Source organism: Mastigoproctus giganteus, chromosome 6 (assembly GCF_048544385.1).
Source record: "Mastigoproctus giganteus isolate SK-2022 chromosome 6, ASM4854438v1, whole genome shotgun sequence".
Classification (NCBI taxonomy): Eukaryota; Metazoa; Arthropoda; class Arachnida; order Uropygi; family Thelyphonidae; genus Mastigoproctus; species Mastigoproctus giganteus.
In genome coordinates, this window is record NC_143580.1 from 216,294,720 (window position 1) to 216,320,167 (window position 25,448).

Below are 25,448 nucleotides of genomic sequence, written 5' to 3' on the forward strand. Positions count from 1 at the left end.
TTAGCATTTTTTGCCTACTCAGTTGTAGTCTTTTCTGATGTATCACTTTAACTTAAGCACTCACAAACAGAAAAAAACAAATTCCTAGCAGAGTGTAATCTTATTTACTCAATAAAGATAAGTTTAATTGAAACAACTTTTCTGTATTGAATCACAAACATGTAATATACTTATCAACTTATTTTCTTTAGCTAAAGCCATTTCTACTAAATACAAGACTCAATTTATCTTCACACTTCTCTCACCAAATATTAATTTATATCTGTTCATTTATTTTTGTAACCATTAATTTCTTTCTTTAGTTCACCACCTTATTTCCCTCCATTTTATCAGACAAGATCTAAACTATTAAGCTACAGTTATTATACCTCAAAAACCTCAAAAATCAAGAGGGCGCTGACTCTCTTTAAAAATTACAGCTGTGAATTACAGGCTCCGAAAAAGCGATAAGTGTTTGCCTTTTTATTTACATAATTGTTATTTTATATTGTACTTTATACATAGTCTTATAGTTATAGTTAAGCTGGTTCTTTTTATTTTAATTTAGATAAAGAGTTTTTGTGGATTACTACTTAATATACGTAAAACCGTTATTTTGTTCGAATCTTGCAGCCATTGTTTTTGTATATAGTGGTAGAGAATTCAAATTTTTAATTGAGGTAACTAGGTAGCTCTAACGTATAATTTTATAGCGTAATACGCTTCACTGTTTCTATTAGATAGTGTAGTATTGACATTTAATTGATTTAATTTATTGATCTTATTAATTTTAAATATATCATGCCCCAAACTAGAGCAGTAAAGCAACGGGCACAAAGTGGCAGGAGTGCTGTGACTCGGGGGAGAACCGAGGGGAGCGATTCTCCAATGCATAACATCCTAAAAAATTGTGCAATTTGTGAAATGTTTGCCGAACTCTCTGGAATGGAACATGATATTGCCATGGGGGATGTCTTTGTGTGTGCGCAATGTAAGCAGTGTAAGGAAATCAGGCGACAACTCAGCATTGTTATGGGCCTATATGAGAGCTTGAAGGACAGGGTGGATGCCCTCGAAGGATCTAAATTGAGGGGCCCATGAAGCTCTCAGCTGCCCACATCAACGCCAGAGCTTGCACTTGGTCATCATGCAACACAGCGGCAACCCCCAAGGCAGAATGCGCTGGTCCCACAGGAACTAGTAGTTGTTGGTGACTCTATTGTCAGGGAAACGGGGAACATGTTTTGTAAAAAGGATAGATGGAACAGGACCAAGGTATGTCTGCCAGGGGCAAAGGTTGATGACATTGTAGAGCAGATATCATCTTTTAAGCGCACAAAAGGTGATATAGTTGTACACGTTGGCACTAATGATGTTAAGAGTAGGAGACCAGCAGAATTACTTAGCAAGTACAGGTCACTGTTGAAAAAAAGCAGGGAATTAGGGTTGAATTTGAAAGTGTCTACAATTCTGCCCAGACACAATAGAAGGGAGTATATGATGAAAGCCTTGTCGATCAATTCGGCCCTGGAAAGATTGTGCAAGGCTCAAGGGATAGAATTTTTTTCAGCTTGGTCTGTACTTGTTAACAGGAGAGACTGCTTCTACAGGGATGGGATACACTTAAATAGAAAGGGTGCAAGAATATTTGCTGATGCTATCGAGGCAGTGTTAGGTGGGTCGGAAAACTGCTAGCTTGGGGAGATACAAGGACTAATAGTTTAACAGTAGCCGCAGGCAGAGGTGAAGGTGATTCTTGCACAACTTCTATTAGAATAAGTAGCGACACCTGGAGTGAGGGGTGTTGGGGATTTCAGGGACGGATGGCAGTCATCGTGAAATAGGTGAGTATATGGGATGTGTTAGGGTGACTAGGAATAGGAGCATGTATGCTTGCATGTATACCAATGCTAGAAGTATAGTAAATAAATTTGATGAATTTGAAGTGTTGGTCAAGACATCAAAGGCGGATATTGTTGGGATAGCAGAGACGTGGTGTCACAAAGATATACGGAATGCAGAACTGGAATTTGGGAGTACAATGTGTACAGAAAGGATAGACAGGATAGAAAGGGAGGAGGTGTTATGCTGTTAATTAAGAAAAACAAATTCGAAAGAAGTGCACCCAGTTGATATCGATGAACAGTGCACTGTTGAGTCAGTTTGGTGTGACATAAGCACTGCGAAAGCAAAAATAAGACTAGGAGTGTGTTATAGGCCTAATGACTCAAATGAGTACAATGAACAATTGTACAGAGAAATAGAGTGGGCTAGTAAATTGGAATGTCTTATAATTGGGGATTTTAACTTCCAGATATTAACTGGAACTTGTGGGTTGGTCACTCACACACTAGTCAGACTTTTGTGGATTTATTGGATGATTGTTTTTTGCAGCAGCATGTTCGAGAAGCAACCAGAGAGAGTAATACTCTTGATCTGGTTATCAGCAGTGAGATTTAATTACCATCAGGGGTAAAGGAAAGGGTTTTTGCTTACATAAAGGTGAGTACAGTGGTCTCAGAAAGTTTTTAAATTCTGTACTGTGGGATCAACTGACGATGCTACCAACAGTAAATTCTAAGCGGGAAGCATTCAAGGAATTAATCGTGGATGCTACTAAAAGTTTCATACCTATTAAGAAATATTGTTCAAGGTTTAGGCCTAAATGGTTATCAAATGAACTAATGGGACTCGTAACAGAGAAGAAAAATGCATGGGATGCATATAAATTATCAATCGACTCAGAAGCCTATGGCAGATATAAGCTAGTCTGTAATCAGGTCACAAAGCAGGTTAGGCAGGCAAAGGCAGATTACGAGAAATCCTTGGCAAAAGATGCTAAGAAAAACAGCAAGAATTTCTTTACTTATAGGGGATGAATCTGATTGGTCCACCTGACATCGATGGTTCGACTGTTGATGATCCTGCTCAGATAGCAAACAAACTGAATGAGTATTTTGCATCTACATTCACACATGAGGAATTATTAAGATTTGAAAATGGCAGAAGGTTATCAAATTGTAGCAGGATACTTAATGATTTTGTAATAACTGAGAGCAAAGTGGAGGAGAAATTGTTGAAGTTAAACATAAGAAAAGCCTGGGGTGGATGGGATCTATCCAGTTATATTAAAGGAGGCGGGAAAGCAACTAAGCAAACCCTTAGCTATAATTATGAGAGCATCCTTGGACTCAGGGGAGGTTCTCACAGACTGGAGATATGCAAATGTATCCCCAATTCACAAAGGGGGATCGAAGGGTGGCACGAGTAATTACAGACCAGTTAGTTTAACTTCTGTTCCGGGTAAAATAATGGAGTCACTGGTTAAAAATGCATTGCAGGATCATCTAGACAAGACTGCAGCAATGGCGCCTCCATAGCCAGGTGGGAAGGAGCAGCAGTGTGTAGCACACGCTTCTTGATTAGACTGGGGTTCGAGCTCGTCACCACCAAATACGGAGGATGTGGAAAGGTCAGGGAATGACCACCGCATATCCCGGAGCAATATGGCCATAGTTGCTCATGCTCCTAAAAAAAAAAACCAAATAACTGCAGCAATAATTCAGACACAGCATGGGTTTGTTAAGGGAAAGTCTTGTGTGACAAATTTGACAGGATATTATGTTGTGGTTACAAAGGAACTGGATGCAAAAAATAATTTGGATATCATATATTTGGATTTCAGGAAAGCTTTTGACACTGTTGTGCATGGAAGACTATTGTACAAATTGGAGCACAATGGTATTAAGGGTAAGTTGCTACAATGGATAAAAGGATGGTTAAGTGCGAGAAGACAGAGGGTGGTAATCAATGGGTGCTGCTCTTCTTGGACTAATGTTATTAGTGGAGTCTCACAGGGTTTGGTGTTGGGTCCACTGTCGTTTTGTATATTTATCAATGATATTGATGAAGGTATATCAGGCTTAATGTTGAAGTTTGCAGATGACACAAAGGTTGGCAGGGTTGTTAATGACAGCTATGGCAGTGTGCTACTGCAACAGGATCTAGATAATTTGGGCAGATGGGCCAAGAAGTGGCAACTGAAATTTAACCTTGACAAATGCAAAATACTGCATATGGGTAAAAGTAACCCAGAGAAACGTACCAACTGTATGGTACTACACTTAAGGTGGTAGAAAATGAAAAAGACATAGGAGTAATTGTGCAGTCAGATATGAAGTTTTCTGAGCAATGCAGACAGGCTGCCAGGGCAGGTCATGGGGTTCTGTCAATGATATACAGGAATTTTGCTAGCAGGGAAAAGGAGGTGATTGTCCCTCTGTATAAGGCAATGGTCAGGCCACGCCTTGAGTACTTCGTACAGGTCTGGAGGCCTCATTTTAGGAAGGATGTAGATTTGCTTGAGCGTGTATAGAGAAGGGCAACAAGATTGGTGAGGGGAATGAAGGTATCCTCTTACCAAGATAGGCTTAAGTTCTGCAAATTGCATTGGCTGGAGACTAGGCACCTGCGCGGTGATCTGATTGAGGTGTATAAGGCCTTGAATGGGTTGAGCACGCTGAATTCTGATGGGATCCTTCCACTTGTTCAGATTACGAACCTAAGGGGGCATAAATTCAAATTAAGAAAGGACAGATGTAGAATAGATGTGCAGAAATTTGCCTTTAGCCAGCGGGTGGTTATTTGCTGGAACAAACTTCCATCTGTCGTGGAAGTTGATAGGTTGAATAAATTTAAGGAGGAACTGGACAGGCATTTGGAGGGAATGGTGTGATTTTTTTTTTTTTGGCTGATACTGCATAAGCTCATACGCTTGCTTTCTTGTATCACATGCCACTACTACTACTTCCTGCATTCACACACTGCATGCAACAATCACGAAACAACTGGAATGATTAGTGGAAGGCCGTGACTGGTATACTGTTAAAAGTTCTCACCACAGCTCTTTGAATAGTGTTGACATCATCAAAATAACAGCCTTTCAGTGGTGCCTTGAGCTTTGGGAACAAAAAGGAAATTGCATGGGGCTAGTCTGGTGAATATGGTGGGTGCATCGATGAGCAGACGTTTTTGATAGCCAAAAACTCCAAAACAATGAGAGCCTTGTGGCTTGGTGCATCATCGTGCAAGAGCAATAAACTGCCATCTTCTCCATACTAAGGCTGCACACAATGGATTCTCTGAAAAACATTTCAAAATGTCAAGATAGTAGACAGCAGTAACACTTTGGCCACCGGGCATGAACTCTTTGTGCACAATTCCCTAGCAATCGTAGAAAGTGATGAGCATGGTTTGATTTTTGACCTTTCTTGACAAACATTTTTGGCTTTGGGAGGGTTTGCTGACTTCCAGTCCACACTTCTGATATGACTCCACAATGAAGTGTCATTGTGGAGTCATACCAAAAACACCACATCTCATCACCTATAATGATTGAATTCAGGAAGCTGGGTTTGCTTTCAGTGGCCTCAGTGAATTCTCTGCAGTGTTCAACTTGTACCTGTCATTGACCATTTTTTAATAAATGTAGACCAAACCATGCATGGACCTTTGTGTTCTTCAAATCCTGGGTTATTATTTGTCAAATGGTTTCCTTATTAAAGCAAAAATCTTCTGAAATCATTTGAAGTAATGCACATAGGTAATGATTTCCTGGACATTTTCAATTAACTCTGGCATTCAAACCATTTTTGCTGGCCCCAGATGTTTGTCAACTTCCAGTGATTCTCTCCCATGGGTAAAACATTTATGCCGCTCACACATTCATGAGACAGGCAATTCTCTCCATACACTTGCTTCAACATTTGAAATGTTTCCATGGCAGTTTTGTCCAGCTGGAACAGGGAACAACCATCAAAACTTGATATTGGTCTTTGTTCCATTGTCCTCCCACAACACGGACACAGGAGAGATGTGCAGTTCAGCTCACACTATGTTCTGAAATGGTGGAAATTTCCACAGACCCTGACTAGTTCTTCCTTGACTTTATTTAAGCTATCAACTTCCACAAAAACACATGGAAGTTTATTCCAGCAATCAACCACTCGCTGGCTAAAGGCAAACTTCCGCACATCTATTCCACAACCATCCTTCCTTAATTTGAATTTGTGTCCCCTCATGTGTGGGGTCTGAGCAAGAGGAAGAATCCCATCAGCACTGAGCTTACTCAATCCATTAAAAAGCTTTAAACACTTCAATCAGACCACCTAGCAGGTGCCTGGTCTCCAGATGCTGCAATTTGCAGAACTGAAGCCTTTCTTGGGAGGAGCACCCCTTTGCTACCCTCACACCAATCTCGCTGCCCTTCTCTGTACTCATTCCAGCAGCCCCATATCCTAAAATGAGGCCTCCAGATCTGTATGCAGTACTCAAGATGTGGCCTGACCATTGCCTTATACAATGGGATAATCACCTCCTTATCCCTGCTACCAAAACTCCATGAGCTGTCCCGCCAGCCCTCAGAGAACTTCATATCTGACTGCACAATTAACCTCAGGTCTTTCTCATTTTCCACTACCCTGAGTGTAGTACCGCACAGTTGGTACATTACTCTGGGGTTACTGTTACCCATATGCAGTATTTTGCATTTTTCCATGTTGAACTTCAATTGCCATTTCTCAACCCATCTACATCCTGTTGCAGTAACATACTGACATTAACTGACACTCTGTAGCCGATTGAGCAGGAGCGGGAGTGTAGTAGTATACGCTCTTTGAGTAGACCGGGGTTCAAACCCCTGAATACGGTCGATCTGCCAACTCGCACTGGACCAGCGTGGCAGATTATGGTCCATTTCCCTCAACATGAATTGTTGAGGAGGCTTCCATCCTGCAGTGGGTTGATAACGGCTGCACGTTACTGACATTAACCACACTGCCAACTTTTGTATCATCTGCAAGCTTGGACATTAAGCCTAACATACCTTCATCAATATCACTGATAAATATAGAAAACAACAATGGGTCCAAAACTGAACCATGGGGTACTCTACTAATAACATTAGTCCACAAAAAAACAATGTCTATTGATTACCACTCTGTCTTCTCCCACTCAACCATCCCTTTATCCATAGTAGCAACTTGCCCTTAATGCCACATTGCTCCGGTTTGTACAGCAGTCTTTTATGTGCAATAGTATCAAAATTTTCCTGAAATCCAAGTATATGATATCGAAATTATTTTTTGCATCCAGTTCCTTTGTGACCACATCATAGTATCCAATCAAATTGACCAAACAAGTTTTCTCCTTCAGATCCATGCTGTGTCTGAAGTATAATTGCAGCCTTGTCTAGAAGGTCCTGCATTACTTCTTTTACCAGTGACTTCATTATTTTCCCTGGAACAGAAGTTAAATTAAGAGGTTTGTAATTATTTTTCCACCCTTTGATCCCCTCTTTGTGAACTTGGGAAAAATTTGCAAATCTGCAGTCCACAGAGTCCTCCCCTGAATCCCAGGATGCTCTCTTAATTATGGCTAAGTGTTTGCTTATTTCCTTTGTTGCCTCCCTTAATATAATTGGATAGCTTCCATCCACCCCAGGTGCCTTTCTATGTTTAACTTCAATAATTTCTCTTCCACTATCCTTTCAGTCATTACAAAGTAATTTTGCTAAGTTTTCTGGAACGAGCTTCCTTCACAAAAACTGCAATCTACAGAAATTAAAATCTAATGTCAATAAGTTATCTTCTGTGTTTTCAGCTTTAGACCTATGCAACTTAGTAAGTACCTATAATTTCTAATACCTTTCATGCTTGGGTTTTCATGAAAAAAAAGTTAACATATGCAATACATTACAATTCAGGCATGTTCAAATTTTTCCTTAAATTAAATGAACTTTTTCTTTTTCTGTAATTAAGAGAAGTGAAAAAATACAGTTATCTCCTTATCAATTAATTTCTAAGATTATAACTTTATAGAAAACTTAAAACTGTACAGTTTTAAGTTCTCTAAATGAAGCTGTTCAGTTTAATTACACTGTATAATATTTATTACTCTCCTCTATGCCTTTTTTTTAGTCTCTTTTTCTCTCTTTAGACATATATCTCTCCACGAGTCTTGCATAACAATCATGCGATGCATGCACAAAATACTTAAAAGTAAAAGTAAATACATTTTATTATGGTACTTTGGTCAAAATTAATTTTTTTATTTTTTAAGTACAGGTAGTTCTCAACTTTACGAGTTAATTCGTTCCTAGTGCACGCTCGTAAAGCAGGAATTTATTTCCCATAGACATAAGGTTAAAAATATGGGTTACGTTCTCAACAATGAAATTAGTTAGCAAATTAATTTATGTTTAAACAATGATTGATTTATCGAAAGAAATGAAAATGTAGCCTGTAAAATCATGCAAATTATAATAATAGAGAAATTATTTACGACTTACATATGTCAAAGAATATTTATTCTTTGTCATCATCGACTAAATGCACACTCATTGATCACTCATTATTGGCTCGGCACTCGTTGGTTTGTTGCACAAGGAGTCGTCTTCTTCAGAAATGTTTCAAGAAGCGTTTGTTTCCAAGATAATCTTCTCTTTTAATTATAAATTTCACGATTGCATGCATAAGCATTTTTTAACGGCACACACAAATTGCAACTAACACGATTCATGTGGAGTAACAAGATTACGAAGCTAAAAAAAAAAAGGAATGAAAAGAAGATTCTGAAAATTGATGTTTTTTATATCATTGAAGATTTCAGTAAAAGGGAAACACATTTCACCATAACTTTTTATTTTTTAAGTACAGGTAGTTCTCGACTTTACGAGTTAATTCGTTCCTAGTGCACGCTCGTAAAGCAGGAATTTATTTCCCATAGACATAAGGTTAAAAATTCCAGCTATTGGCATTTTCGTAAATGCAAGAAGATCGAGTTTACTACCCGTTTATAATTGCTTGCAGTAACAGAAAAGCCCAATAAACCGGAAAGTGCAAATTGTTTTTATTGTTTTATGGTCGTGACCTCCAGAAATGTGCTTTAGAAAAATATCACAAAGGCGTTTAAAATTGATTCTTATAACAGGAACATATGATAACGATGAAAGGGTAGTGCATTTTAATGATTTGAATTGGTAACTAATACAATTTACAAACCACGCTCACTACCTTTTATATGGCCTTAAGGCCACGCTCATGACCTTAAAAATGACATTTTAGAGAGATAAACAGCTTAGTTATACAGTGAAAATTTCAACTTCCGAGATCTTGAAACCAATTACCAAAAAAAAATGTGTTAGTGGGTTCACATTACGATATTTTAACAATACGATGGTGTCTCTGGAACTGATTAATATCGTAAAGCGGGGTACACTGTATTGTATAGCTACACACGTGGTTTGGAATGCAGTATTTATGAATGTTTCACATTACCCAGGAACTCGTAAAGCAAAAACTGCCTATACTCTCAATATATTTTTATCAATGCAAGTTTAAATTAATTTGATCATTTCCCAAGTGATTGAATTAGTTTATATTTAAGACCATACCAAACAACCTTGGACCTATGAGGAAGGTATATAAAACAGCACAAGCAGTTTAGGTTTGACATTTTAATTAATTACCTGCCAAAATTGGAAAAAAAAAAAAAAAAGATGAGGGTGGGGAAGCTTCAGTTAATTACAAAAATTGAATTATCAAAGTGTAGAACAGGACTTGAAGATCATGCTTATATTCCAAAGAACTTGCATTATACAAACATCTACCATTATAGAAAGCTCTAATGAAGCTTTAATCCTGTGCACACCTAGTGAAATGTAGCAGGGCTCTATAATGGAAGGAGCCCATAGGCATATAATCATGAATGAGACTTCTACAAGCTCAGGCAGTTTTGTGAGGATACCATATTTCTCCATGTATAAGATGCACCCTTTTTCGAAAAATTTAGGGTATAAAAACTGGGTGCATCTTATACAGTGGTTGTAGATTTTTTTGTTTGCATTTCCCGCTTTTTCACACTTGTTGTCTTTGCGCTCATTGTTTCGCACTTGTTACCGGTATATTAGGTTACGTTTTGCCATGTTCTGCCCAGAAATGGCTCAGGAAAGATTTTCGTGCAGTGCTGAATTCAAGTTAAAAGTGATCCAGTTTGCAAAAATGAATGGAAATCGTGCTGCTGAACGTAAGTTTGGTCCTCCTCCAACTGAGAAAACAATCTGAGACTGGCTACGGGAAGAAGAAACCTTACTGAAAACGCCACGGCAGAAGAAGGCCATGAGAGGCAAGTCAGCAAAATGGCCTGATTTAGAGAGGGAATTGAAGAGCAAAGGGCAATTGGAATTTCTGTGTCCACAAAGATGGTTCAGCATGAGGCAAGAAGAATTGCTTATGAAAAACAAGTTACTGATTTCAAAGGAGGACACAATTGGTGCTTCAGGTTCATGAAACGGAATGGATTAAGCATGCGTACACACACTAGACTTGCCCAAAAGATGCCTGAAAGCTATGAGCAAATGGTCCTTGAATTTCATCGTTTTTGTCATTCAATGTCGGAAGACACATCAGTTTGAGTTGGGACAGATTGAAGGGGGACTTCATCCATATTTGCAATTTGATGTCCCAAGTAACAGAACTGATAAGAAGGGGGTCAAAACTGTAACTGTGAAGACAAGTGGACAGGAAAAGAGCCATTATACAGTTGTTCTAGCTTGTTGTGCCGACGAAACCAAGCTGCCTCCTATGCTGATTTTCAAACGCAAAACAATGCCAAAAGAAGACATTCCTCGAGGAGTGATTGTCCACGTTCATGACAAGGGTTGGATGGATCAGGATGGGATGAAGATCTGGTTTGAGAAAGTTTGGAGCAGGAGACCAGGTGGGCTCTTACACAAACCTGCCCCATTGATGCTTGATCAGTTCAGGGCACACATAAAAAAAAACACAAAGATTGCTGCAGAGCAAAAAACAAAACTTGCCGTCATACCTGGAGGCTTGACATCCCAGCTCCAACCACTTGATGTCAGCATTAACAAACCCTTCAAAGCTGCCATGAGAGACGAATGGAACCAATGGATGAAGTCTTCTGGGGACAATTTGACACCAGCAGGAAGAGTGAAGAAACCAACTACAGGAGAAGTTTGTACCTGGGTGAAAAGATCCTGGGATAATATCAAGATTGAGATCTTTGTGAAGTCATTTAAGAAGTGTGGCATTTCAAATGCCATAGATGGAACTGAGGACGAGGCAATATATGAAGACAGTGATTCGTCATCAGACACAGATGAGGACAAGCTAATGGATGGGAGTTTTGACAGTGATGAGGAGTTGTATGAATTTTATAATGAATAAAACTTGAGTTCAATAACTTTATGTAATACATTTTTTTTCAAATTTCGGGCCCCAAAATTAAGGTGCGTCTTATACATGGGCAAATACAGTAAGTGTTTCCTGCAAACAGGCAGCCAGTATAACAGCTAATCACATGATCACCCAGAACAGAAGCCCAGATCAAATATGATGAAATAATGCAGCTGATGCCTTGCAGCATTTACTATATATATATATATATATATATATATATATTTTTTTTTTTTTTTTTGCTCACATGTAGAGAAAAGGTAGATCAGGATTCCATCCCTTGCTCTATAAGATAAGTTTTATGCACATTTCATAACTGAAGAACTTGACTAAGAAAAGTATAAACACATTAATAATAGCAAACAACTTTTATAGCACTTTTACTTATAATAAAGTATGACACTGCTGTAAAATAAGTAAATTTCAATCTGTACATATATATAAAACAGATATATATATATATGTGCACCATATATAATCAACATATTTAATCCATGTTGCTGATGTTTAGTAACCTACAACAGCAAGTTCCATTATCTTTAAATGCACCTTGAACACATGCACAGTAAGTATCAATATCAAGACCCTGAAACACATAGTTAAGATCTGAAAACTATTTAGGTGAGTTATTTATATACATAAACACAACTGTGCAATTTTTATAGGAATGATAATGCAATTTCTGAGAGTGCATTTAACTGTGTGTGTGGAGAAGAGGAATAAGAGTTCAGTATGACGCATCTGACTTTGTCATGATGACTTTCGGTTATCAAGGATGAATGAATTAATGGGGCAATGGCATCCTCCAAATCAGCACTTCAACCTTTTTAAGAACTCATCTCACTTAATCTTTAAGAAATATGTAATGATCCACTAATAAATTATTATAAATACTTTTGGAAACTTTTTTAACAATTAAGAGGTTCTTCCCATTTAATATATTAATATATATATTTTTAAAATATAAATAATACATAAAGTATATGCACGCACACACTTTTTAATATTAATTGTATTCAAATATGTAATCAAAAACACAAACAGACATAATTGCCATGATCGAATACTGAGGGGGGACAGAAATTTTTACTTTTTTTTTTTTTTTATCTTACGTCATCAAGGAAATAAATGAAAATAAAAGGACAAAAGAACCTCTGTAAAACACTTTCTGAAGTGTTTTACAGAGGTTCTGCTATACTGAAAGCAGCAGCTAAAAGAGTGAAAAAACTTTTTTTTGCAACTTGCTATTTTATATGAAAAAGGAACTTAATCTAACTTGTGCTATGCAATCTAGAAGCTAAGAAATTTTTATGGAATGAGTGGTTTCAGGGGTTATTAATGCTGTATCTATGTCTGAGTTACTGGTCAGAGATGAACACAAAATATGACATCCCTGCACTAATACTTCATTCAGCATGTATCCAGAGAGATCTTATTATTATTTATTTAAAGGGAAACTAAAAGGAAAAGTCTGATATATTTAAAGAAAGGTCATATGTAATCAACATTAAGAAATGTGCTTTTCCAAAACAATCTGAGTGCAGTTTTAATGATATAAAAATTAGATAGTATGAACCAGAGCTATAATGCTCAATACGTTCTACATTGATATCAATATTTGTAAAATAATAAGAGAAGTTTACCTCAATATAGTACGTAGAACACTTCCGTATAATACTCTCCAGAAATTAAAACGAAAAAATCAAAAATCTTGCATTAGAGTAACAAATAAGTAATGTAAGATTTTTGATTTTTTCATTTTAATGGAGAGTATCATATGGAAGTGTTCTACGTACTATATTGAGGTAAACTTCCCTTATTATTTTACAAATGATATAAAAAGTATGGTGGATTTTGGTACTCACTCTATACTCATTTTATCCCCAGGATCTCACATCTAGTGAGTATGGGCTTGGCACACCCAGAGTCCTGAGATGGATATCATCATTCTTCTCTTTCTTGGTGATTCCCTTCTAACCTCCCCCCCCACTTTCTCTCTCTCTCAGGGTAACTCGGAAATTTATTTTAGCTGGTGCATGCAGCATAAGCCTCAGTCTTCCTTGCACTATATGGCTAGTAATAATAATAATAAATACAATAAAAAATTATTCAAGCATAGCTTACTTCTGTTGTGCTTGTCTTTGCCTTTCTTTTTCCTCCTGCAACCTAGCCTCTTCCTCCAATCTCTGCCTTTCCCTTTCTTCTTCTTCTCGCCTTTCTTGCTCTTCAACTTCTCTCCTGTGAAAAAAATGTTCAAGAGTAGATGATGGTCCTCTGCTTTATTTATTTCTTAGTCTACTAATTTTAATCTACTGCTATTTTCCAGTTTAGTTAAACCTCCTTCTCTCCCTCAACTGCTACTGTTCAACAGAAAATAATCATGGAATAAACAAGGATCTGGTTTTAGATTATAAACATATTATTGCATTTGAGAATACCACAAGATGTGGCATACAAACATTTGTTTGTGTTTTTTTTGGGTGTATTACTGCTTGAAATAAGAACCAAAAGCAGCATTCTACTTTGTCAATTATTTTAATTAATTAACTACAAACTAAGGAAAAATATAGTGTGGAAACTAAGGCAAAGAGAAGTTTTTTTTTTGCATTTGAAAAATAGTCTAAATTTTTAAATAAATTTGAGGTTATCTCATATAATGTGGAACCTGTTTCCTTTATCAGTGGTGTAAATAGATTAGATAAACTTAAGAAGGATCTAAGGGCACTTTTCTGATGGTATGAAAAGGGCAATGGAAGCAATCAAGAACACAAACAACTGCAACACATACATGACATGAAAAGCTGACAACAATGCAGAAATGGTTAGTCTAAACAAACCTATATACCAAGGGTGGGCATGCATGAGGTCAATGAGAGCCGCATTCCGGTTTTTCATATATTATATTAATTATAAAGAGCCACACCATAGTTACATAGTATTAAATACACAAATTCAAATTTAATTTAATTAATATGATTACATATTCTACACAAGTCTTAAGTGCTATGTAAAGTATACATATATAAGAAAATACAATTAAGAGAAAGAAAATACAAAATAATTATTTCAAAAATTTAATAATATAAATAAAATATAATAAAAATGCATTAATAAAAAGTATAACATTTAACGAAGACCTTTGGTCAAATCTTTGAAATTTGGCGTAAAATTTGTTAAAGCCGTTCGCAGCAATTCAGTGAGATGATGATTTGTCAACTGTGAACGATATTTCGACTTCACGAACTTCATTGTGGAGTACAAAGATTCACAGCAATATGTTGTACCAAAAATTGAAATTAGACGGCAAGCAACTTTCTTTAAATGTGGATATTTTGATTCTGGCACGAGTTTCCAAAATTCAATTATAGAAGTAGATTTGTGCTGCATTTGCAATGCCTGATCCTCTTTCATCTCTAATAACTCCAATTCCCCAGCCGCTTTTTCAACAAGTATTATTTCAGAAATTGGAAATCCATCTTCAATAATATCACAAATAAATGGGTTCACAAAATATGCAAATATAAATTTCAAATCTTCAAACCTATGTTTGAAATCTGCTTGCAATTCTTCGAATTTTTCTTTGTATTCGTCTAACTTTTCTTCTTTGATATTAATTACATTTGCTTTACTCGTGGAAAATGATTAAATATTTTGTTCTTAAGATCGTACACAAAAAAGTCGAAGTTTAGCTTCGAAACTAAATACAGTTTGTGACAAATCAATAATAATTTTTTCCTTTCCTTGTAAAGCCAAATTAAGTGTTTGCAAATGTTCTATAATGTCTGTAAGGAACATTAAGTCAGAAAGCCAAGTTTCATTTTCAAATTCTGGGTATTTTTTCCCTTTTTCTTTTGTAAATGTTATGATAGGTATTTTGAACGAACAGAGGGGGTGAAGTGGAAGTGGGTTTTTTTTTTTTTTTTTTTTTTTTTGGCTGATGCTGCATAAGCTTGCTTTCTTGCATCAAATGCCTCTGCTAATGCTAATGCTAATAGGATTTAGGAGTTCCACAAAACAGCTCAAAACATTGTAAGTTGACAGCCATCTTACAACACACCATAAGGATAAATCACTGGGCAATTCATGTTTCGTCATTCACTCGCAACTCTTCTAAAAATTTCTTAAATTGACGATGTGTTTTGGCATTTGTTCTAATTAAATTCACAATCTGCAAAACAATGTTCCACACATTTTCGTATTTGAAGTACTTCGCTATGAGATGCTCGTGGTGTATTATGCAGTGAAGAGGTAAGAAATGTGGAATTTTAGGATCGTTGTTTAAAAGACCAATAAGACCTTGGTTTTTTTCTCTCATTGCAGGCGCTCCATCAGTTGCAACACTTACAAGTTTATCACGAGGCAATTCAAACCTGTTCATTACTTCAAGCGGATTTCTAACATTGATACCGCAAGTTGTTTCGATAAGAGCTACTAGGTCTAACATTTCTTCCTTCACATTTACGTCTGCAGATACGTAGCGGACAAAAACGGCCAATTGTGGAACATCCTGAATGTCTGTAGACTCGTCGAGAGCTAAACTAAATGCTGTACAATTTTTCAAAACACACATCAAACTATTTTCAACATTTTTACTAATTGCACCAATACGATGCTCAGTTGTACGGTGTGACATAGGAACCTGTGCGATCAATTTATGCAGTTTTGTATTATCTGGATCCAAAACTTTAACCACTTCTTCCAAGTTTCTTTTAATAAATTTTCCTTCTCCATATGGACATTTGGCATGAGCAATATTCCAAGCTATCAAAAAATTAGCTTTGTTTGCTCTGTCAACTTCGCGACTAAAAGAAGACAAGAGTCCTTATTGCTTATGAAGACCAGATTCCTAATTCCTAATTTTAGGACCACTTCCTAATTCATTTCACAAATATAAGTGGTCTCAATTTTAATCTCAACGATGTCCATTCCACTTGCAGTCTGCCAAATCCCATGTACTTTTTCTGACAGAATCTCAGATATCGGTTGATTCAACTACTGCTCATCTCAGATGCCCAAATTATTTGCTGTACGATTCTTTTCCCCTCAAAGGTGGTACTTGTGCATATGTCCATTCTGATATTCCCTGTCAGAGACTTGGCAATTTGGAATCTCCTCTCTTTGATCTTCTCTGGCTTAAAATCTCTCTACCTCATTGTGTCAAATTCATCTGTTGTCTCTACCATTCTCCCAACTCCACTAATCACTTGGAGCTCTTTGACTTCCTCTCTTTGCAACTTGACTTTCTCCAGTCCAACTTTCCTAACAGTGAGATAATTTTCGTTGGTGATTTTAATGTTCACAACTCCAGCTGGCTTGTGTTTTCTAGTCACACCGACCCAGCTGGTCGAGATGCTGAGGCTTTTGCAATTACTAATGATCTAGCACAGATTGTTCATTTACCTACAAGAATACCGGACAATCCTAATCATACAACCAATACGCTTGATCTTTTTCTCACAAACAACCCTTCTAAGTACATGGTCGAAGTGAGAGGTCCTTTAGGCACTTCAGATCACAACTTGGTGATTGTCTCTTCTCCAATGGAACCTTTATCTCATGGCTATTCCCAATTTGCATTGTTTGGCATTACAAGAATGCAAAATGGGATGACCTGCAAGACTTCTTTTCTTCTTTTCCTTGGTCGGATTACTGTTTCAAAAGTTCTGATGTCAACGTTTGCTCAGATCGTGTCAGTGCAATTATTCTTGCAGGAATGGAATCCTTTATCCCAAACTCCACTTTAAAATCTCGTCCTTTATCTAAACCTTGGTTTTCCAATAAATGTGCTAAGGCTGTTCAAGAGAAGAATGTTGCATATCGTAATTGGCTTGTTTCTAATTCTTCAGTTTCATTTTCTGCCTACACCAAAGCTTGCAACAATTGTAAAGCAGTTATTAACCAGTCCAAACTAGAGTTCGAACAGGCTAAGAGTAGAAAACTTGCTTCTTGCCCTAATGGTAGCCGAGCATTCTGGTCTCTTGCCAAAGCTATTGGCTGCAACTTTTGCCCATCTCTGCTCCCACCTCTGTCCAAACCAGATGGTTCTGTTGTCACTTCAGCCAAGGATAAAGCTGACCTGCTAGCATCCCATTTTTCTTTCAACTCATGCATTAACGATCTTGGTAAAACACCTCCCACTATTCCCAACATGCTCCATTCAATGCCTCCTGTGGTCTTCCGTCAAAAGAATGTCAAAAGGATTTTGACGAATCTTGATGCTAAGAAAGCTCCAGGTCCCGATGGTATTTCTCCACTTGTTCTCAAAACCTGTGCTCCTGAACTTACTCCTATTCTTTGCCGCCTTTTTTCACTTCCTTATTCCAAAGGTGTTTTTCCTTCTGCTTGAAAATTTGCTCATATCCAGCCAGTTCCTAAAAAGGGTGACAAATCCCTCCCATCCAATTATCGTCCCATTGCAATTACTTCTACTCTTTCTAAAGTAATGGAGAAATCAATTAACCGCCAAATTTTAAACTACCTAAAAACCTTCCATCTGATCAACGATTGCCATATGGATTCCATCAGTGTCAATCCACTGGTAATATTCTGGCTTATGTTACCCATTTATGGACTAATTCAATGGAAAGGTTCGGTGAAACACAACTAGTTGCTCTTGACATCTCAAAGGCTTTCAATCGTGTTTGGCACAAAGGTCTTCTAAACAAGCTTCCATCTTATAGTTTGCCAACTGTTTTTTTGTAATTGGTTATCCAGTTTTCTCTCTGATCGCTCATTGAGGGTGATGGTAGATGGCTCTCTGTCTTCTAACTTCTCCACTAATGCTGGTGTCCCCCAAGGTTCAGTTCTTTCCCCCACTCTTTTCCTCTTGTATATTAATGACCTTCTTCCATTGACTGGAAATCCTATTCATAGTTTTGCCGATGATAGCACATTGTATTCCACTTTCCATTTTGAGAAACCTTGTCCTGCTCAATCAGCGTCAACTTCTCGAAAATCTGCTACCAATTCCTTAAATGCCGATCTTCAGATAATTCCCCAGTGGGGCAAAGACAACTTAAGTTGATTTCAACCCTTCTAAAACTCAGTCTTGTCTTATATCTCGCAAAAAGGATTCTTCTGCTCCTATGCTTATCTTTAGTGACACTCCGATTTCTCGGCAAAATGATATATCTCTTTTGGGGATTACCCTGACTTCTAATCTCTCTTTGCACAAGCACATTACAAATATTGCTTCTTCTGCATCTAAAAAACTTGGTTTTCTCTTTCGCTCTCGGCGTTACTTTTCTTCCAAACAGCTGCTCACTCTGTATAAATCGCAAATCTGCCCTGCCATGGAATAGTTCCCACATGTGGGGTGGTGCCCCCAAAACATCTCTCAGGCTTCTTGATTCCATTCAGAAGAGGGCAGTTAGGTTAATTAATGACTCATCTCTAACAGAGTCTCTGCACTCGCTGTCTCATAGACGTACTGTTTCTGCTGTATGCCTCTTCTACAGATACTTCCATGGGCACTGTTCTTCTGAATTATCTTCTATAATTCCTGCTCTCTCTTTCAAAACAGTCAGAACACATGCCACCACCAGCCAACATCCATTTACTGTCCAACTTGAAACTCACAGAACCAACTTTTCATCTTCCTCGTTTATTCATTCAACTGCCGTTTTCTGGAACAACCTTTCATCATACGTATTTCTTGAAAATTACAGTCTACAGAAGTTCAGGTCCAATGTCAACAAATATCTTCTTTCGTCTTCTCAACCTCCAACCCAAGCACGATACTAAGTACTATAGGTTCGAACACCTCTCGTGTTTGGGGTTTACATAAAAAAAAAAAAAAAAAAAAAAAAGATTGCAAGGACTTAAGTTTCTCTGTTCGCAATTTTGAATTGAGCGGATATTGAGTTGAAAAGTGGGGATGACTTACTTCGTAATGTCGACGTAAATTGCTTACTTTGTAGTTTGCAATTGTAACTTTACAAATAAAACATAACGACTTTCCATTATTGTCAATAAAAGCAAAATTTTCTACCCATTCTTCTTGAAAGATTCTATTTTCTTGTTCGTATTTTCGTTTTTTGATATTTTCTGAGGTCATGCTATCAAAAAATTTAAATAAATTTAATTCCAAAGTCTGAAATTAAAACTCTTATGGGAGGTTTGGTCGCATTTTCTACCCACTACCGGTGTAGTGTTGCACAAGTCCGCTGATGGCGCCAGCAGTGTAAATGCGCGCGGATTTATTTATAATCAAATAAAAATAACAAAATATCTAGACATAAGAAAAAAATAATAATAAACACAACATAAAATCCGTATAACAAAATATTAGTTACTTAGTTAATTTAACAAGATTTAGTGAAAAAAGTTCTGAAATAATAAAAAAAACAGATTTAAATTTTCAATGGGAGCCACATTTGCCCACCGTTGCTATATACCATCAGAAGATCCAATACTTACTGGATCACACAGAAAGATAAAATCTGATTCTATCAAGACACCAAAGGGGGAAAAAGAAGCATGCTGAATGCCTAGTAAATAGACCAAGACACCTATATTTAATTTTTTTAATGAAAATCCAAATATGAGAGGTATTAGTACCCACAGTACTTAATGCCATGCAAGGGTTCAGAAGGCAGAAGATATTTGTTAACATTAGCCTTGAATTTCTATACATTTTAGTTTTCAGGAAATACATGTGAAGGAAGGATGTTTCAGAGAACAGAAGTAGAAGGGATAAATAAGAAAAAGTTAGTTCTGTGAGTTTGCAGTTGGACAGAAATGGACGTTGGCTGCTTGAGGAATGTATTCACTCATTTGGAAGAAAGTGGTAGAATTACAGATGCCATTTCAGAAGAACAGCACTTATGAAAGCATCTATAGAAGAGGCATGCAGCAGAAACTGAATGCCTATGAGTCAGAGAATGTAAATATTTTGAGACAGGCCTTTAATTGACCTGACTGCCCTCTTCTAAATAAATTCAAGGTTTGTTTGTTATTTGGTTTTTAGGAGCATTAGCAACTAAGACCATATTGCTCCGGGGATATGCGGTGGTCATTCTCTGACCTTTCCGCACCCTCCGTATTTGGTGGGCACGGGCTCGAACCTCGGTCTAATCAAGAAGCGTGTGCTACGCACTGCTGCTCCTGCCCACCTGGCTACGGAGGCACCATAAATTCAAGGAACTTGAGAGAGAGAGAGAGAGAGAGAGAGAGAGAGAGAGAGAGAGAGAGAGAGAGAGAGAGAGGTCCTTGGGGGGAACAATCCATGGTAGGGTAGATTTCAGATTTACAGAGAGTAACCATTTAAAAGAGTGACAGTGAGAGCAAAAAAAGAAAACCCAGTTTTTTAATGCAAAAGAAGCAATATTTGTGATATGCTTAATGCTAATTTCTATTAAGAAATTACACCAAAACAATAAATATAAAAATCTTAACGTTATAAAATGTTATATTTGATATTTACCATATATAGCAGTACTGCTTTTGATTCAAATGTGGGCATATTATTCAACATTACAGTACATAACACTCATAATTTGTAACCAAAACTAAGTTTCTCCCTCCATTATTAGTAATAGAATTACACAAATTCATTCACAATGCAAAGAGGTCAATAATGTATAAAGTATAGAGTTAATCTAAATTTGTATAAATTACAAACTATTTTCTATATGCATTGGACTGTCTCCTTCCTGTAATGTTATTTAAGATTTCCTGTTTATGATAAGCTTCCATCGGAGTAGAATATTGGAAAAGGAATGGAAAGAAAGTATGCTATTAATAGGAACAGTGTTATAAAGTTGAGTTGTTTTAAACATAAAACTCTGAATTTTCTTTTTAGAAAACCCACTGTTCAAGTGATAAAAATGTAATAAAAAGAGAATTGAATCATATTACTTCCTGCTCCACTTTGCTATTCCTTTGAAGTTAAGGTGGGTATTCAAAAAAATGTGTTCAGTGACAGTCCCATAAAACAATTCAAAGTACACTGATTTCTAAAACTAAGTAAACAAACACTTAAATTTAAGTATCTTGAAAGCCATAAGAAGCAGCAGCCAAAAAAATTTACTGTCATGCTAAATTAAAAATACAAAGATATTCAAAAAAAATTAATACTTTTTTGGCATATGTAAGAAAAACGTTTTGATAGAATCAGTGAAAAATAAGAAAAGCAAATTGAAATTTATATATATTACCTAATTGATATATAAGCCTCAGAATGTAATGCACACTATTAACAAGTGAATTTTCTCTTCTAAATCACACTTATGTGCCTGTACATGTGGCTGGAATAATGGACATATAGTATTCAAAAGATTTATATAACCTGCCATTGCATCTTGTTTTGACATCAGCAAGAGCTGCCCATGCTTGCCTATAAGGAAGAAAAATATCTGCTCTTACAAGACTGGATGGCTGGGTAGAGGCTTCTTGATGAATTGGCTACAATGGTCATAATATACCAGTTCTTATGGTAGTAGCAGATGGGTTATGTATATTTCATCTGTGTAGTGTGCATGTGTGATCATACACATATATGTTCATGGGCCAATTTGCATGCTTGTGACCTTAAAAACCCAGGATAACTCATGGGGAAGGAGCTATATGCCATCTGCATAAGAGTGGCCAGTTACAGCATGAAGAGGCCTATAGAAATTTTGAATTCATGATACACTTCATATGATCTATAATGACTAGACATTTTTAACTAAGAACCATCCTTGGCTCCATCCTGCATATTAGTCTACTTAAGAATCATCCTATATAAAGATATTTAGGAAATGATACGTTAATGTTGGAATTTAAATTTTTAGAATGGTATGCTCTCTCTCTCTCTCTCTCTCTCTCTCTCTCTCTCTCTCTCTCTCTCTCTCTCTCTCTCTCTCCAAAGTAATGTTTAGTTTCTCTAAAACAGAATAAAATTTACCTGCTTACCTTATCCTCTCTTTCTCTTCTAAATCACACTTATGTGCCTGTACATGTGGCTGGAATAATGGACATATAGTATTCAAAAGATTTATATAACCTGCCATTGCATCTTGTTTTGACATATCAGCAAGAGCTGCCCATGCTTGCCTATAAGGAAGAAAAATATAACTGAATATAATGTTAATTTTAATGAAAATTATTTTATACCTTAAAATTATAAAGTAATCATTTTCAAAATTGTAAATCGAAGCCTTTATTTCTGTCTAATAAGGAATATGAAATAACATTCAACAGAATGATAAAGTTCTTACCAATAGTTTATTTTTATGAAAGCTGTAGAAGAAAGTTTATCCTTGAAACAGGCAATTGAAAAGATGGGGTTTTCGTTATTATGATTATCATATGCTTATTTTCACGTTTTCCAAGTATGAAAGACAAGGGTAGACAAAACTGTGTTTATCTCCTTCCTCAGGTTGATCAGTTATGAATCCAAGTAAAACGTAAAAATGAAAAAAGAACGGTGCACACAGCATGATACATCATACTGTTTGCACTGGTTGTGGGGTGTCAGAAAAAGACCCAAAAGTCTACAAAAATTAATACTTATTTAACAAAGATAGATATATACAGGTTTCACCATTTGCAGACTCCAAAATTTTATTATATATATGTAATATAATACTTTGCTATGGCAGTCACATATAAGACTACCATAGCTGAGTGGGAAAATGTCAGGGGACAGTATTACACATATTTGAGTTGACTATGGTTCTGGCCCATGACTACTAAAATACAGTGCTGTTCTTCTATTTTCTTTATATTGTAAACTCCTCTGACACCCACTTGGCTGTCTCAGAGTATAAATAAAAAATTTATTTTATATATTGATACACACACTTTTTTTTTTCTAATAAATCTGGATGGGGGAACCTCACTGGTGACCCTTAAGATCTCAAGATGCAGTCTCTCAGCATGTGTTTCAAATCATAACTGAAATAAGCACATGGTGTTTCCTATCTGAATCTTTGATACAGCAATACCAACAATATGTGACTAGTGTACCAGATCTTTAACATTACCCCATAATCAGTTCACTGTTGATTGTAGTTCTTTAAGATATGGAATTATAGCTCAAGCATAGTTTGACAGAAAATTTGCATGGGGAAGGGAAACAAGTTGATAATGTATGTAGTGAATTAAATTTCATGTACATTCTATTTTTATTTCTTAAATTAAAAGTAAATAACTAATTATCTTGTTATGAATTAATTAATTACTAATTAACTAATGATAAATAAAAGTAATTGTTTTCACTTCACTACACATTTTCCTCACAGTTCAATATCCACTCAACATTTTATAATACTTTACTTATTTCTCCTGGATCTTTAATAAATATTTAAATGCAACATGTATTATTTTTGAAAAAGAACACAGCTTTACACGAATAAATGCAAAATACAGGCAACCCCCATATAACACAGTACTTCTACAACATGGTTTTGCTCTAACACAATTGATAAATTGCGGCAATCCTTGCACAACAATGTACTTCTACAATAAGGTTTCGCTCTAACAAATTTAAGAATTGCTGGAAATCTCGCATAACATAGTATTTTTGAGTTTTTGTGCTGGGAAAACCCTGCTATTCTGTTAGATATAATTTTCAACGTTTCCATTCCTTTTTGTGAATCCCTGCCGTTGACTCGCTGATATTTTTCTAAAGCACATTTCTGGAGGTCACTACCGTAAAACAATAAAAACAATTTTCAGTTTCCAGTTTATTAGTCTTTTCTGTTAGTGTAATCAATTATAAACAGGTAGTAAACTCGATCTTCTTGCATTCACTATAGTACCGATAGCTGGAATTCTGTGGGTTTTCATGTTATGATGGTGAAGTGTGTTTCCCTTTCAATGAAATATTCAATCATATAAAAAACATAAATAAATTTTCAAAAACTCATCACTCCATATCATGTTTATTGCCACTCATGCGTTCCGTGTTCTTTGTTATTAATTGCTTATCTTTTTTTTTTATTTTTATGAAAACCCCAAACACGAGAGGTATTAGAACCTATAGTACTTAGTACCGTGCTTGGGTTGGAAGAATCCTTTTTGTGAGATATAAGACAAGACTGAGTTTTAGAAGTATTGAAACCAACTAAGTTGTCTTTTCCCCACTGGAGAATTACCTGGAGATCGGCATTTAAGGAATTGGTAGTGGATATTCGAGAAGTTGAAGCTGATTGAGCAGGGCAAGGTTTTTCAAAACGGAAAGTGGAATGCAATGTGCTTATCATTTTTACTGTTTTAAATTTTACAAAAAAAAAAAAAGTCAGTGAACAGAAATATCAATTAGTACGTACATATTACAGTACATATTAATTAAGCTATGCATGTAAGCGTAAATTTATTTTTATTTTGCTAACTGGAAATATTCTTCCGATTTTCACATATCATTTAAAGCGGGGGTCCACTGTATTTTGTTGGGAGATCCCTGGGTGATATTGAACTCGTGCTTGTTTAAGTCCGTAAAAATAATTGACTTTGAAGAGTGCAGTTCGTGACTTTTAAAGAGAGCAGAAGGTACACAAAATCTAGATGCTGCAGAAGAGATTGTGCTTAGAAGCGATGAAATGAAGAGCAAGAAAATTAAATGAACGTACATTATCTCACACATAAGTATCACAGTTTGTAAGGTAAGATGTTTGTTCAGTTATTACTATTTAAGTTACTACTATTATAAAAATAATAGTAGTTTCCGATAGTTAAAAAAAAAAAAAATGCCGCATTTTTGTTAGCTTTTGGAATGTAACCCCCCTTTTTGTATTGGTTCTTAGTCCCGTATAACACGGTTTCGCATTACATGAGATTTTGTAGGAACCAAACTACTGTATTATACGAGGGTTACCTGTACATCTATTGAACAGTACGAGTCAACAGATGTATTTCTTCAAAGTAAAGAGGCCAAACAGTGGAAAACTAAACAGAAATACAGTAAAATAAAAAAAGTAAGAAAACAAAAAAATAAATAAATAAAATAAGGAATGGGGAGGAGTTTACCATATTTTATAGCCAAAGTGTTATGGCCTTTAACAGCAGATTTATGGGATTTTTATAAAAAGAAGAATACACGACATAGAGTTTTCGTGAGCAACTAGATCTAGTGATAGTAGCAAATGAAGTAGAAGGAAGATTCCGAGGGCTTGAACTTGTGGACATCTGTGGGAGCTGTAAACACTCACCAATCAATAAGAACTGTAGAAATCTGGACAGCTGTGTACTCCAACACCCTCAAGAGAAAGCTGAAGTTGACTGACT

General features: G+C 36.3%; 1 protein-coding gene across 1 annotated transcript in view; it reads right to left on the bottom strand.

The window, feature by feature from the left end:
• LOC150084964 (Golgi resident protein GCP60) overlaps positions 1-25,448 on the bottom strand; it is a 100,439-nt gene that overhangs the window by 44,454 nt on the left and 30,537 nt on the right. Inside the window, exons 3-4 of the mRNA XM_090375673.1 lie at positions 22,134-22,274; positions 13,362-13,475 (exon numbers count right to left, since the gene is read on the bottom strand). Of these exons, the coding sequence (XP_090231799.1) occupies positions 13,362-13,475; positions 22,134-22,274 (255 nt within the window). The remainder of the gene's footprint in view (positions 1-13,361; positions 13,476-22,133; positions 22,275-25,448) is intronic.